This window comes from Oratosquilla oratoria, chromosome 33 (assembly GCF_046742065.1).
Source record: "Oratosquilla oratoria isolate Oo_2021 chromosome 33, ASM4674206v1, whole genome shotgun sequence".
In the NCBI taxonomy this organism is placed as follows: Eukaryota; Metazoa; Arthropoda; class Malacostraca; order Stomatopoda; family Squillidae; genus Oratosquilla; species Oratosquilla oratoria.
In genome coordinates this window covers 46,875,568-46,889,589 of record NC_134809.1, presented here as the reverse complement: position 1 = coordinate 46,889,589, position 14,022 = coordinate 46,875,568, and the positions used below count along the sequence as shown (strand labels likewise).

General features: G+C 44.5%; 1 protein-coding gene across 1 annotated transcript in view; it reads right to left on the bottom strand.

The window, feature by feature from the left end:
- The window catches only part of LOC143017898 (stomatin-like protein 2, mitochondrial), a 50,558-nt gene that overhangs the window by 23,222 nt on the left and 13,314 nt on the right, over window positions 1–14,022 (bottom strand). The window contains exon 4 of the mRNA XM_076172940.1: window positions 7,178–7,298. Coding sequence (XP_076029055.1) covers window positions 7,178–7,298 — 121 coding nt within the window. The remainder of the gene's footprint in view (window positions 1–7,177; window positions 7,299–14,022) is intronic.

Below are 14,022 nucleotides of genomic sequence, written 5' to 3'. Positions count from 1 at the left end.
CCAGTAGCTTACCTTGTACTCCTCCTATTATTTCAAATTTTCTTATTAACTCTTTATGTGGTACATTTTCAAAAGCCTTCTACAAGTCCAAGAAGGCACAATCTGCCCAGCCATCTCTTCTTGTATTATCTAGATTAATCTCGAGTAAAAGCATATTAGGTTTGTGGTACACGATCTTCCACTTCTAAAGCCAAATTGTTTAAGGTTTGATATTCTATTTTCTTCCAAGTGTTTGATCCATTTGTTTCTGATAACTTTTTCACATATTTTTGCTACTGTGCTTGTAAGGGATACTGGTCTGAAGTTTGTAGGATCTTCTTTGTTTCCTCCTTTATATATTGGTACTATGTTTGCATCTTTCCAATCTTGCAGTACCTTTCCTTCTTTGAGTGAAAAGTCTATTTTCTTATATAATTTGTTCGTCAGTTTGTCTATCCACTCTTTCAGTATCCAATTTACAATTTCATCCAGTCCATGCAATTTCCTAACATCTAGGTTTTTTATTTGGTCTCTTATTTCTTTCTGTGTTACCTTTATTTCTTTCATTTTAAGGGATCTTTCTCGTTGTCCATCTTCCCAAATTTGTGAGCTCTCAATTGTAAAAACAGACCTAAAATGTCTGATCATAACTTCTGCCATCCCTGTGTCACCTATATATTCTTTATCTCCACGCAGTTTTACAATTTCGTGTTTGTCTTTTAATCTATCATTTACATATCTGTAAAAGAGTTTAGGTTGATCCTTACATTTGTCTATAATATCTTTTCATAGTTTCATTTTTCTTTCCTGCACAGGTAAAGGTGGGACTTCGTCAAGGATGCGTTATGTCGCCCTGGCTGTTCAACCTATACATGGATGGGGTAGTGCGACAGGTAAATGCAAGGGTAGTGGGTCAGGGATTGGAGATGGTTAAAGAAAATGGAGAAAAGTGGGAGGTGAGCCAGCTGTTGTTTGCAGACGACACTGCGCTTGTGGCAGGATTGGAGGAGGGATTGAGGAAGTTGGTGACAGAGTTTGGGAGAGTATGTGATAGAAGAAATCTGGGTAAAAGTAAGGTGATGAGATGTACAAGGGGTGAAAGTGGCAGTAGACTGGAAGTGAGCATTAAGGGAGAGTGACTGGAGGAAGTGGATAGTTTTAGATACTTGGGTGCAAATGTGGCAGGAAAAGGTGGAGTGAAGGTGGAGGTAGAATGTAGATTGAGAGAAGCGAGTAAATGCCTTGGTGGATTGAAGAGTAATGAGGAATAGACATTTGGGAATGGATGCTAAGAGGAGACTGTATGAAGGAGTGATTGTGCCAACAGTACTGTATGGGGCAGAAACATGGAACATAAGAGAGGAAGAGAGAAGGAGTTTGAATGTGTTTGAGATGAGGTGTCTGAGAAGTATGATGGGGGTTACTAGGCTGGATAGAGTGAGAAATGAGGAGGTGAGGAGAAGAACGGGGGTGGAAAGGGAGTTGGGAGATAGGGTTGATGAAAGAGTATTAGGGACGTCCTAGGATGAGGTGGATGGATGGGGTGAAGGAGGCTTTGGGGAAGAGGGGATTGTCTGTTGAGGAAGGACGGGAGAGGACAGAAGACAGGGGTAATGGAGAATGGTTGTATATGGATGATGTTGTGATGCATGAGGTGGAATGGGTGGGTAATGGGGGGTGAGGGAGTATGTTTGAGAAAAAAAAAATGATGCAGCCGGAAGGGATTTCTCCCCGTCTTCTCCTTTTATGCATGAGGGGACGGAGAGGGGTGGTCGCTGATTTAATGAAGCGGCCTTGCTGTGGATGTGCTGTGTCTTGCAACACTGCTTCTGACCCAGGGCAGTGGCCAAGGTGCAGGGATGACCCATCATCCAGGAGGTGCTAAGATGAGAGGGAGGGTGGAGGGGTGAGGAGTGTTTTCAGGGATGGAATGGGTGGGAATGATTTTATGCCTTTTCCTTTTTGGCTACCTCCCTTGTAAGGGGGAAAAAGCCTTGGTATATATATATATGTATGTATGATTGTATGTATATATGCATATATTCATATATTCGTTCCTAAGATTTATATATGTTTGCCATTTGGATGTTTTTTTCTTCTATCTTTTCCAGGTTTTGTCTCTTCTGTCTTTAGCCACTTTCACCCCTTGTACATCTCAACACCTTACTTTTACCCACATTTATATTTAGCTTTCTTCTATCACATACTCTCCCAAACTCTGTCACCAACTTCCTCAATCCCGCCTCTGATCCTGCCACAAGCGCAGTGTCTTCCACAAACAACAGCTGGCTCACCTCCCACTTTTCTCCATTTTCTTTAACCATCTCCAATCCCTGACCCACCACCCTTGCATTTACCTCTCGCACTACCCCATCCATGTATAAGTTGAACAGCCAGGGTGACATAATGCATCCTTGACGAAGTCCCACCTTTACCTCGAACCACTCACTCTCTCCATTTCTAATCCTGACACAAGCTCTACTACTCTCATAAAAACTCTTGACAGCTCCTAGAAGCTTTCCTCCTATCCCGTATATCTGCACAACCTCCCACAGTGCCTTTCTGTCTACCCTGTCGTAAGCCTTTTCCAGATCCATAAAAGCCCAAAAAACATCCTTCCCCTTTCCTATAGCTTTCTCACATATCTGTCTTACCACAAAGATCTGATATACACAACCTCTACCCGTCCTAAATCCACACGGTTTCCTCTCCAATTACTCCCTCTGTTCCTTTCCTAATCCTCTCAATCAAGATCTTCCCATAAGCCTTCCCAACTACACTTAACAAACTAATCCCTCTGAAACTACTACATTCACACTTGTCCCCTTTTCCCTTATAAAGTGGAACTATACAGGCACTCCTCCAGTCCTCCGGCACTCTACCCTCTCTCCAGCAAACATTAAATATCCTCACCAGCCAGTCCACTATCACTGTACCTCCTTTTTTTTTTAGACATTCTGCATGGCATCCATCCAGACCAGGTGCCTTACCTGCTTTCATCATCTTAACAACTGTCTTCACTTCATCCTTCCTTATTTCTTCTCCATTTTCCTCACTCATCACGGTCATTTTCTTAGCTTTTCCCACTGCAGCTATCTTTCCCTCCCTATCCTCCTTCACATTTAGCAACTCCCTAAAATATTCTGCCCATCTTTCCCTTACTGCCTTCTCTTCCATTATCATCTATCTGCACCTTTTACCTTTTCTTCTCTACTTGATTCGCCTCCTCTTCCTCTCTTAATTTCTTTCCAAAACATCTTTTTATTACTTTAAAAAACTGGAAGCGAGCATAAAGGGAGAGCAACTGGAGGAAGTGGATAGCTTTGGATACCTGGGAGCAAATGTGGCAGTAAAGGGAGGAGTGGAGGTGGAGGTAGAATGTAGATTAAGAGAAGCAAGTAAATGATGTAGGGGATTTAAAAGTAATGAGAAATAGACATTTGGGTATGGATGCTAAAAGGAGATTACATGAAGGAGTGATTGTGCCAACCGCACTATATGGGGCAGAAACATGGAACATAAGAGAGGAAGAGAGAAGGAGTTTGAATGTGTTTGAGATGAGGTGTCTGAGAAGTATGATGGGGGTTTCTAGGCTAGATAGAGTGAGAAATGAGGAGGTGAGGTGGAGAACAGGGGTGGAAAGGGAGTTGGGAGATAGGGTTGATGAAAGAGTATTAGGATGGTTTGGACACATGGAAAGAATGAGTGAAGAAAGACTAGTAAAAGAGGTATGGAAGGCAGATGTGGAGGGAGTGAACATGAGGGGACGTCCTTGGATGAGATGAATGGATGGGGTGAAGGGGGCTTTGGGGAAGAGGGGAATGTCTGTTGAGGAAGGATGGGAGAGGACAGAAGACAGGGGTGAATGGAGAATGGTTGTATATGGATGATGTTGTGATGCATGAGGTGGAATGGGTGGGGGGATGGGGGATGAGGTAGTATGTGTGAGCAAAATTTGACGCAGCCCAGAGGGATTTCTCCCTGTCTTCTCCTTTTCTGCATGGGGGGACGATTTAATGAAGCGGCCTTACTGCGGATGTGCTGTGTCTTGCGACACTGCTTCTGACCCAGGGCAGTGGACAAGGTGCAGGGATGACCTGTCATCCAGGAGGTGCTAAGATAAGAGGGAGGGTGGGGGGGAGTGTATTTAGGTGATCAGAAAGTAATGACAGTCGGACTCGTAGCTGAGAGACTATAAGTGTTGGGGGGCAGGGAGCAAGGGGCAGCAAGTGTTGCCTGTTGTTACATGTTTGAGCTTGTCACTGTTTGTCTAGCTTACATTTTATTGTTGAGCTGTGCGATTGTGTCATTGTTGGTTTGCCTCTCTAACCGGAAACATGGATTTTTCGAAAGAAGGCTGCAGATTCTACACCTTCACAAAGTGGAAACTTGGGAAAAAAGCAACGGAGATCAGAGAGGAATTGTTGCAAGTTTTTCCCAAGTCTACTCCATCACTGAAAACTGTTTCCCGCTGGATTCGAGCTTTCGCAGCCGGAAAATTGCAGCTAGAAGATGATCATCGTCCTGGCCGCCCTCGGACATCCGTGACCGAAGCAACGACGGTCCGTGCGCGGGCCATCATTGACGAAGATCCAACTGTTACTCTTCGATTCTTATCCTTGGAGCTCGGTGTCAGTTATGGGAGCGCACATGACATCGTGCATGAACACTTAGGGCTGGGGAAGAAGTGTGCTCGATGGATACCTCATTTGCGTACGGAAGAGCAGAAGAGCGAACGGGTGCAGATTTGTCGTCTATGGCTGGCTGAATTCGAGCCAAATGGTCCGAAACGGTTCTCAGATGTAGCTACCGGAGATGAGTGTTGGATTTCTTTCTTCACCACCAGAGACAAGCAGTCTAACATGGTGTGGCTGAGTGATGAAGAACCTCGACCTCAGATTCTGAAGGAAGGATTTCGCAGCAAGAAGCGCCTTTTCACCATCTTCTTCAATTCACAAGGACCAATGTGTGTGGATGTAATGCCTCAACAGTGTACTATCACAGCCCAGTACTACACTGATCACGTCCTTCCTCGAGTCCTGGAATATCAGGGCAAGACTGCACCAACCCGTCGCCGATTGCGCCTTTTGCTGCACCATGACAATGCTGCCCCCCACAAAGCTCGCCTCACTGTGCAGTTCCTGGAGCAGCAGGGGATCACACTTCTCCCCCACCCACCCTACTCGCCTGACCTTGCTCCCTGTGATTTTTGGTTGTTTCCAAAGATCAAGGGTGCGATCGCAGGGAAGCTGTTTCATCGCATCCAAGATCTGGCGCGAGCAGTCAATTCAGAGCTACGAGGCATATCGACTTCTGAGTACCGTGAGTGCTTCATGAAGTGGCGAAAGAGGATGGAACTTGCATAGAGGCAGGAGGGGAGTACTTTGAAGGTATGTAGGCCACTATTTGGATTTACCTCTGTACCGTGAAAATATATGGTATCACTGTCATTACTTTTTGATCACCCCTCGTATGTCTTCAGCCTCACTGCACCTTTTGCTGTACCAACACTTTATATAAATCTCTTTTTGCTTCTTCCTTGTACTATTCTTTGAATATGTTCCATTTGTCTTCCATCTTTGTTTCCTCTTTGGACAATTTATCCCAATTTGTGTTTTGGATTTTTTTTTTTAGTTTTACAAAATCCATTTTGTTGTACATTAATCTTCCTTCTCTTATGTTTATCATTCCTTCTTACATTGTTTTGTTCTTTTAACACAAACTCTATTAGTATATGGTCACTCTTTCCAATTGATGTTTTATATTCCATTTTGTTCACGATATCTGGTTCAGAAGTTAATATTAAGTCTAGTTTCGATGGTTCCTCATTGTTTCTATATCTAGTATTTTCCTTAAATGTGTTTGAGATGAAATGCCTGAGAAGTATGATAGGGGTTATTGGGCTAGATGGAGTGAGAAATGAGGTGGTGAGGAGGAGAACGGGTGGAGAGGGAGTTGGGAGATAGGGTTGATGAACAAGTATTGGGATGGTTTAGACACATGGAAAGAATGAGTGAAGAAAGATTAGTAAAAGAGGTGTGGAAGGCAGAGGTGGAAGAAGTGAACATGAGGGAGCAACATAGGGTGAGATGGATGGATGAGGTAAAAGGTACATTGGGAAAGAGGGGAATGTTTGTTGAGGAAGGATGGGAGAGGACAGAAATTAGGGGTGAATGGAGAAGGGTTGTGTATGGATGATGCTGTGATGTATGAGAGGGAGTGGGTGGGGGATGTGGGGTGAGGGAGTAAGTATGAGAAATAAATTGACACAGCCTGAAGGGATTTCTCCCTGTCTTCTCCTTTTCTGCATGAGGGGACAGAGAGGGGGGTTGCTGATTTAATGAAGCGGCCTTGCTGTGGATGTGCTGTATCTTGCAATATTGCTTCTGACCCAGGGCAGTGGACAAGATGAAGGGATGACCCGTCATCCAGGAGGTGCCAAGAGGGAGGGAAGAGGGTAGAGGGGAGTGGAGTATGTAGGGGATGGAATGGGTGGAAGTGGTTTCTATGCCTTTGTTTTTTGGCTACCTCCCATGTAAGGGGGGAAAAAGCCTTTGGTATATGTATTCTTCTTCCCCTACCACAGGGGTAAGAGGAGAAAATGGAAATATATACTCAAAGAGGCAGTACAAGACCATATTAAGAGGGGGACAGCATATCACAGGGACTGTCAGTGCATTAAAATAGCATTATTTCTCTAAGAGTAGAAATTTCCTTTGACATAAACAAAATGTGTGGCTCTGCTCTGTAGGGTGCCCCATTTAGTCCCTAAAGCATCTATTGCATGCAACTTAGCAATTCATACTGGACAATAACATGCAGCCAATACCCAGATGGGGTATACATCTATTTACCAAGGTCCTTTTTCTCCCTTACAGGGATGTCACCAAGTCAAAAGGCAATTATCTACTCCCACCCATTCCACCATTCTTTCTTCCCTCTCATCTTACTCCTCATGGATGAAGGGTCATCCCTGCATCCTGCCCAATGACTTGGGTCAGAAGCGATGTAGCAAGATGTAGGACATCCACAGCAAGGCTGCTTCATCAAATCGCCACCCCCCCCCCTCGCCACCCCCGCCTGCAGAGAACGAAAAGAGGAGAAATCACATTGGGTTGCATCAAAATGTCTTACAAACATAACCACTCCCTATCTCCCCCATACTTCCTTGGATCACAGAAGAAAAAAAACCACCTACCTCATAGTAGTTTGTGCAAGTTGTGTAATAGCAAACTCAGGATCTTCAACTCCATAGCTGGCTTTAAATGGATCAAGGATACGTAAGTACAGCACACCATCTATATTCAAATTCACGTTATCTGTGGAAGAAATTGGAAATCAGGAGCACTGTAGCCAAATCCCCATTAAACTGTACCACAACTATGTGCTGTGTCTTGCTCATTGCCTCTCCCTCCACATCTGCCTTCCCAACTCCATTTCCAACCCTGTTCTCCTCCTCATCTCCTAATTTCTCACTCTATCTAGCCTAGTAACCCCCATCATACTTCTCAGACACCTCATCTCAAACACATTCAAACTCCTTCTCTCTTCCTCTCTTACGTTCCATGTTTCTGCCCCACACAGTGCTGTTGGCACAATCACTCCTTCATACAGTCTCCTCTTAGCATCCATTCCCAAATGTCTATTCCTCATTACACTCTTTAATCCACCAAGGCATTTACTTGCTTCTCTCAATATACATTCTACCTCCACCTTCACTCCACCTCCCCTGTAAGGGGGAAAAAGCCTTTGATATGTACAACTATGATGTATGAAACTACTCTTCAAAAATATTCATCATCATATACCAAGGCATTCCCCCTTTCAAGGGATGTAGCCAAAAAGAAAAAGGCATGAAATCATTCCCACCCATTCTATCCCTAATTACACTCCACCCCTCTCCACCCTCCCTCTTATCTTAGCACCTCCTGGATGACGGGTCATCCCTGCACCTTGTCCACTGCCCTGGGTCAGAGGCACATCCACAGCAAGGCTGCTTCATTAAATCGGCGACCCACCCTCTCTGTCCCCCCATGCATAAAAGGAGAAGACAGGGAGAAATCCCTTCTGGCTGCGTTAAATTTTGCTCACACATACTACCTCATCCCCCCATCCCCCCCACCCATTCCACCTCATGCATCACAACATCATCCATATACAACCACTCCATTCACCCCTGTCTTCTATCCTCTCCCATCCTTCCTCAATAGACATTCCCCTCTTCCCCAAAGCCCCCTTCACCCCATCCATCCATCTCATCCTAGGACGTCCCCTCATGTTCACTCCCTCCACATCTGCCTTCCATACCTCTTTTACTAGTCTTTCCTCACCCATTCTTTCCATGCGTCCAAACCATCCTAATACTCTTTCATCCACCCTATCTTCCAGCTCCCTTTCCACCCCCGTTCTCCTCCTCACCACCTCATTTCTCACTCTATCTAGCCTAGTAACCCCCATCATACTTCTCAGACACCTCATCTCAAACTCCCTTTCTCTTATGTTCCATGTTTTTGCCCCATACAGTGCTGTTGGCACAATCACTCCTTCATACAGTCTCCTCTTAGCATCCATTCCCAAATGTCTACTCCTCATTACACTCTTTAATCCACCAAGGCATTTACTCGCTTCTCTCAATCTACATTCTACCTCCACCTCCATTCCACCTTATCCTGCCACATTTGCATCCAAGTATCTAAAACTATCCACTTTCTCCAGTTGCTTTCCCTTAATGCTCACTTCCAGTCCGCTGCCACTCTCACCCCTTGTACATCTCATCACCTTACTTTTACCCACATTTATCTTCAGCTTTGTTCTTTCACACACTCTCCCAAACTGTCACCAACTTCCTCAATCCCTCCTCCGATCCTGCCACAAGCGCAGCGTCATCCGCAAAAAACAGCTGGCTCACCTCCCACTTTTCTCCATTTTCTTTAACCATCTCCAATCCCTGACCCACCACCCTTGCATTTACCTCTCACACCACCCCATCCTTGTATAAGTTGAAGAGCCAGGGGGCGACATAATGCATCCCTGACCAAGTCCCACCTTCACCTCAAACCATTCACTTTCTCATTTCTAATCCTGACACTTGCTCTACTATTCTCATAAAAACTCTTGGCAGCTCCTAGCTTTCCTCCTATCCCATATATCTGCAAAACCTCCCACAGTGCCTTCCTGTCTACCCTGTCGTAAGCCTTTTCCAGATCCAGAAAAGCCCAAAAAACATCCTTTCCCTTTCCTATAGCTTTCTCACATATTTGTCTTACCACAAAAATCTGATCTACACAACCTCTAGCCATCCTAAATCCACACTGTTCCTTACCAATTACTCCCTCTGTTCCTCTCCTAATTCTCTCAATCAAGATCCTCCCATAAGCCTTCCCAACTACACTTAACAGGTCCTGGAGCTGCAGCGTCTACGTCGTGGGACCACCCCCCCAACCCCAAGAGTTGGGGGCCAAACGGCTCTACGCAGGTGGCACCGATTCCCAAGAGGAGCTATGCCTACCTTGGGGAGTACCACAATCCTTTTTCTCAACATGCAATATTACGTTTTTTCTGCACCGAGGGGTGATTTTCCGGCGATCACCCCTCTTCTTCTACTTTTAGCTGGTGATGTAGAGAGCAATCCTGGGCCCACCACAAAATACACATGCCCAACATGCTCTAAACCCATTACTTCGAGCAGACAGACAAAGGGCTCAGTTCAGTGCAATATGTGCAAAAACTGGGCCCACCTCACTTGTACAACACTTGCTGACACAAACCAATACACAAACACTTGGACATGTTCTACCTGCCCTCCAGTAACTCCACTCCCACCTCCCCAACCACAGCCAGCACCCTCACCCACTCACAATTTCCCTCTGCCCTTACCCCCGATTAGTACTCCCCTTCCTTTGTCCCCGATCTCTCCTTTCCCCCCCCTCTGACCCAGTTCCTACACCTTCCCCACTACCACCCCGACCTCAACCCCAAACGGCAACATACAACACATACAAAACACACAACATCAACATATTACAACACAACATTGACGGTATTAACACGAAAAAAACATGAACTTGAACACTTTCTTAAACAACACAACATACACATTGCGATTATACAAGAAACAAAACTAAGACACTCACACAAAACACCATCATTTCATAATTACACCACCATCAGACAAGACCGGACTGACGGCTATGGCGGTGGACTCATCACCCTGATCCACCACTCCATCTGTTTTGTGGACACAAGTGCCACAACCAAAATTCTCCTCCCTACCACAGATAACACAACAGAAATCCAATCCATTCGAATCCGCACAGGCAACAAATCAACACTGACAATAGTTAACATGTACATTCCCCCCCAATTCCAAACACCTTCAGGCCTCATTTTAGCCAACTAGCCTCAATCCCCAACCTGATCATGGGTGGAGACTTCAACGCCAAGTCGTCTGCCTGGTATGTCGACAACCCTGACACAGACAGAGGGCTTGATATACAGACTTAGTATGACTCATTGACTATCATGAACAACACACATAATCATACACATATCCCACACCAAGCCCTCTACACTCCCTCCTCTCCTGATATCACCTTTTGCTCCCCCTGCCTAACCCCAACAACATCATGGAGAGTGGTCGGAACCCTTGGCTCTGACCACCTTCCAATCATCATCACCACTAAAACAAGATGCACCCCAGTCGCCCACAGACACACCTACACCAATTACAAGAGAGCAAACTGGGAAGCTTTTACTGAAGAGACAGAACAACATTTTGGAACACTTAACAGTACACCAATCACAAACATAAACAATGCTGTGCACACTTTTAATACAATCATACAAAATGCAGACAAGAGATACATCCCGAGAGGCAACAGAAAATCACACAACCCCAACTTCACCCCAGAAATCCAAGGCCTCATCAGACAACGTGACACACTTAAACACGGTACCCCCACACCTATCCCTCAAAACATAGCAGACCAAATACATACACTAAACACTGTGATTGCCAATAAAATACATGAACAAAAAACACAAAATTGGCAAAACTTTATCAATACACTTGATCACAAAACAAACACCAGCAAATTGTACAAAACACTCAACAGCATTACACTATCCAACAGTAACACTACACGCTCTCACGCAGCAATAATCACAACAACAGATATTCTACCCTCAAACAGACAACAAGCAAACGCACTCATAAGTCATTTTGCACAGACAAGCCATCTCACTTCTCACCCTGACGACCGACGCACAATTCGACGTAAGAAAGACTTTCCCACAGACTTAGACAATATACCCTTCATAGACAGTCAGACTAAACTCATAATACATAAGTCTCAAGCACTCATCTGCCTGTGGCCCTGATAACATAAGCAACATCCACCTAAAACACATTGGACCACAAGGTATACGCGCACTCACAAACATTGCAAACTACAGCTATTCACACAACACTATACCCGACATCTGGAAGCATGGTAAAATAATCACCATTCCAAAACCGAACAAAGACCCAACAATCCCAACATCGCACCGTCCAATCACACTTCTCTGCACCCCCTCTAAAGTCATTGAACGCCTAATACTTAAACTTGTCACACCACATATTCCCCTTGCTGACTCAAAACACGGTTTTAGGCCACTACACTCCACAAACACTCTTCTGACAAACCTCACACAAAGAATTTTAGATGGCATCAATTCAGATAGGCCCCACCAAAGAACACTTCTTATAACATTAGACATTAGTAAAGCTTTTGATGCTATCCCCCGCCACAACCTAACAAATAAAATATATAACACAGACATGCACAATAACACCAAAAGATGGCTGGCCAATTATCTGGCAGGTAGGAATGCTTACGTGTCATATAATGGCCAATCATCGCACATCAGAAACATTAAGAACGGAGTACCACAGGGCTCGGTTCTATCCCCCACACTATTTAATCTATACATGCATGACTTACCCACGCCAGACACCTCAGAAATACAAATCTCTTCCTACGCAGACGACATAACAATCACATGCAAACATCGTAACACAGACAAAGCTGCAGAAATAATCCAGCCATACCTTGACACACTCAACACATGGTTCATCACAAACAGACTCAAAATAGCTCCAACCAAATCTACAGCAACACTTCTCACCAACTGGACAAAAGAACACAAATACATACCTCATCTCTACATCAACAACACTCTAATACCACACACAAACACACCGAAAATTCTTGGTGTAACATACGATACATCCATGTCTTTCAAACAACACATCACAAACATAAAAAACAAATGCACACCCAGACTTAACGCACTTAAGTCAATCACTGGAACAACATTTGGACAAAACAAAGAAACTAATATAACAATATACAAACAATGCATACGCTCAGTGTTGAATTATGCGAGTCCTGCATGGGCTCCTAATCTCAGTGAGACACACCACAACACCCTTCAAATCATACAAAACAAAGCCCTAAAAACAATTACAGGCTGCACAAATACAACACCTACAGACCATTTACACCATGAAACAAAGGTCCTCAAAGTCAAGGACCACCTAGACATGAGAGGCACACAAACACTTGCCGCAGCCACCGCAAACACATTACACCCGCTACACTACATAGCAGAACACCCACACACACCAAGAAACATTAAAACAACACCCAAAGACCTTTATCACGCACAGATACTCTCTTCTCTTCCTCCACAACCTCCTCCGGAAACATATTCTTAATCATATCACTCACCGCTCCATTAACACACTGAAAGACAACACACTGCTGCATGCCAGACCCCCTGATATCCACCCTTCTGAATCCTCTCTCCCACGAAAGGACAGAGTCCACTTGGCCAGACTGCGGTGCGGTCACCACCCAGCACTTCTAAGCTACCAGAAGAGGCTGGATGACCGCATTGTGAACAGCTGCCCAGGATGTAACACTTCACCCCATACCATACAACACATAATGGAAGACTGCATTATACACAATCATGCACGCAAACAACACAACATACACTCTATAAAGGATTTGTGGGAAAACCCAGTTTCGGCTATGGCATTCCTTGGGGAGACGGGACTGCTCGGACAGACAGTCTAGGGAACGACAACAACAACAACAACAACTACACTTAACAAGCTAATCCCTCTGAAACTACTACATTCACACTTGTCCCCTTTTCCCTTGTAAAGTGGAACTATACAGGCACTCCTCCAGTCCTCTGGTACTGTACCATCTCTCCAGCAAACATTAAATAACCTCACCAGCCAGTCCACCATCACTGTACCTCCTTTTTTTTAGATATTCTGCATGGCATCCATCCAGACCAGAAAAGTTTCAGAAAAATACATACATACATATACCAAGGCTTTTTCCCCCTTACAAGGGAGGTAACCAAAAAGGGAAAGGCATAAAAACACTCCCACCCATTTCATCCCTACATACACTCCACACCCCTCCCACCCTCCCTCTCATCTGAGCACCTCCTGGATGACGGGTCATCCCAGCACCCTGCCCACCGCCCTGGGTCAGAAGCAGTGTCACAAGACACAGCACATCCACAGCAAGGCCGCTTCATTTAATCAGTGACCCCCCCTCTCCGTCCCCCCTTGCATATAAATGAGAAGACATAAAAACCAAATGACAAAAGTATACAAGACAGTCATAATTGAGGATGGTGAAAAATATAGGTACCTTTCCATACAAGTTTAGATAATGTATTCTTTTGTAACAATGTGCAATGAATAACAGGGAGGAATTTACATTACATGCAACTCTTAGCAAGCCACTTTCTGGCACCATTTCTAATGTTTAGGATTTTTTTTTTCCTTTTAATTTTTCTTTCCCTGTATATGCAAACAATATAAAATGCTTAAGAAGATTTTTTTATTAACAGTACTGAGATTAAAGTACAATATAACCACACAATTTTCATGCTAGAGTTACTCTGCTAGTGGCAGCACTGGTGATAATATTCTGAAGCATGCTGCAGACTGTAATATTATATAGTTGTATAATG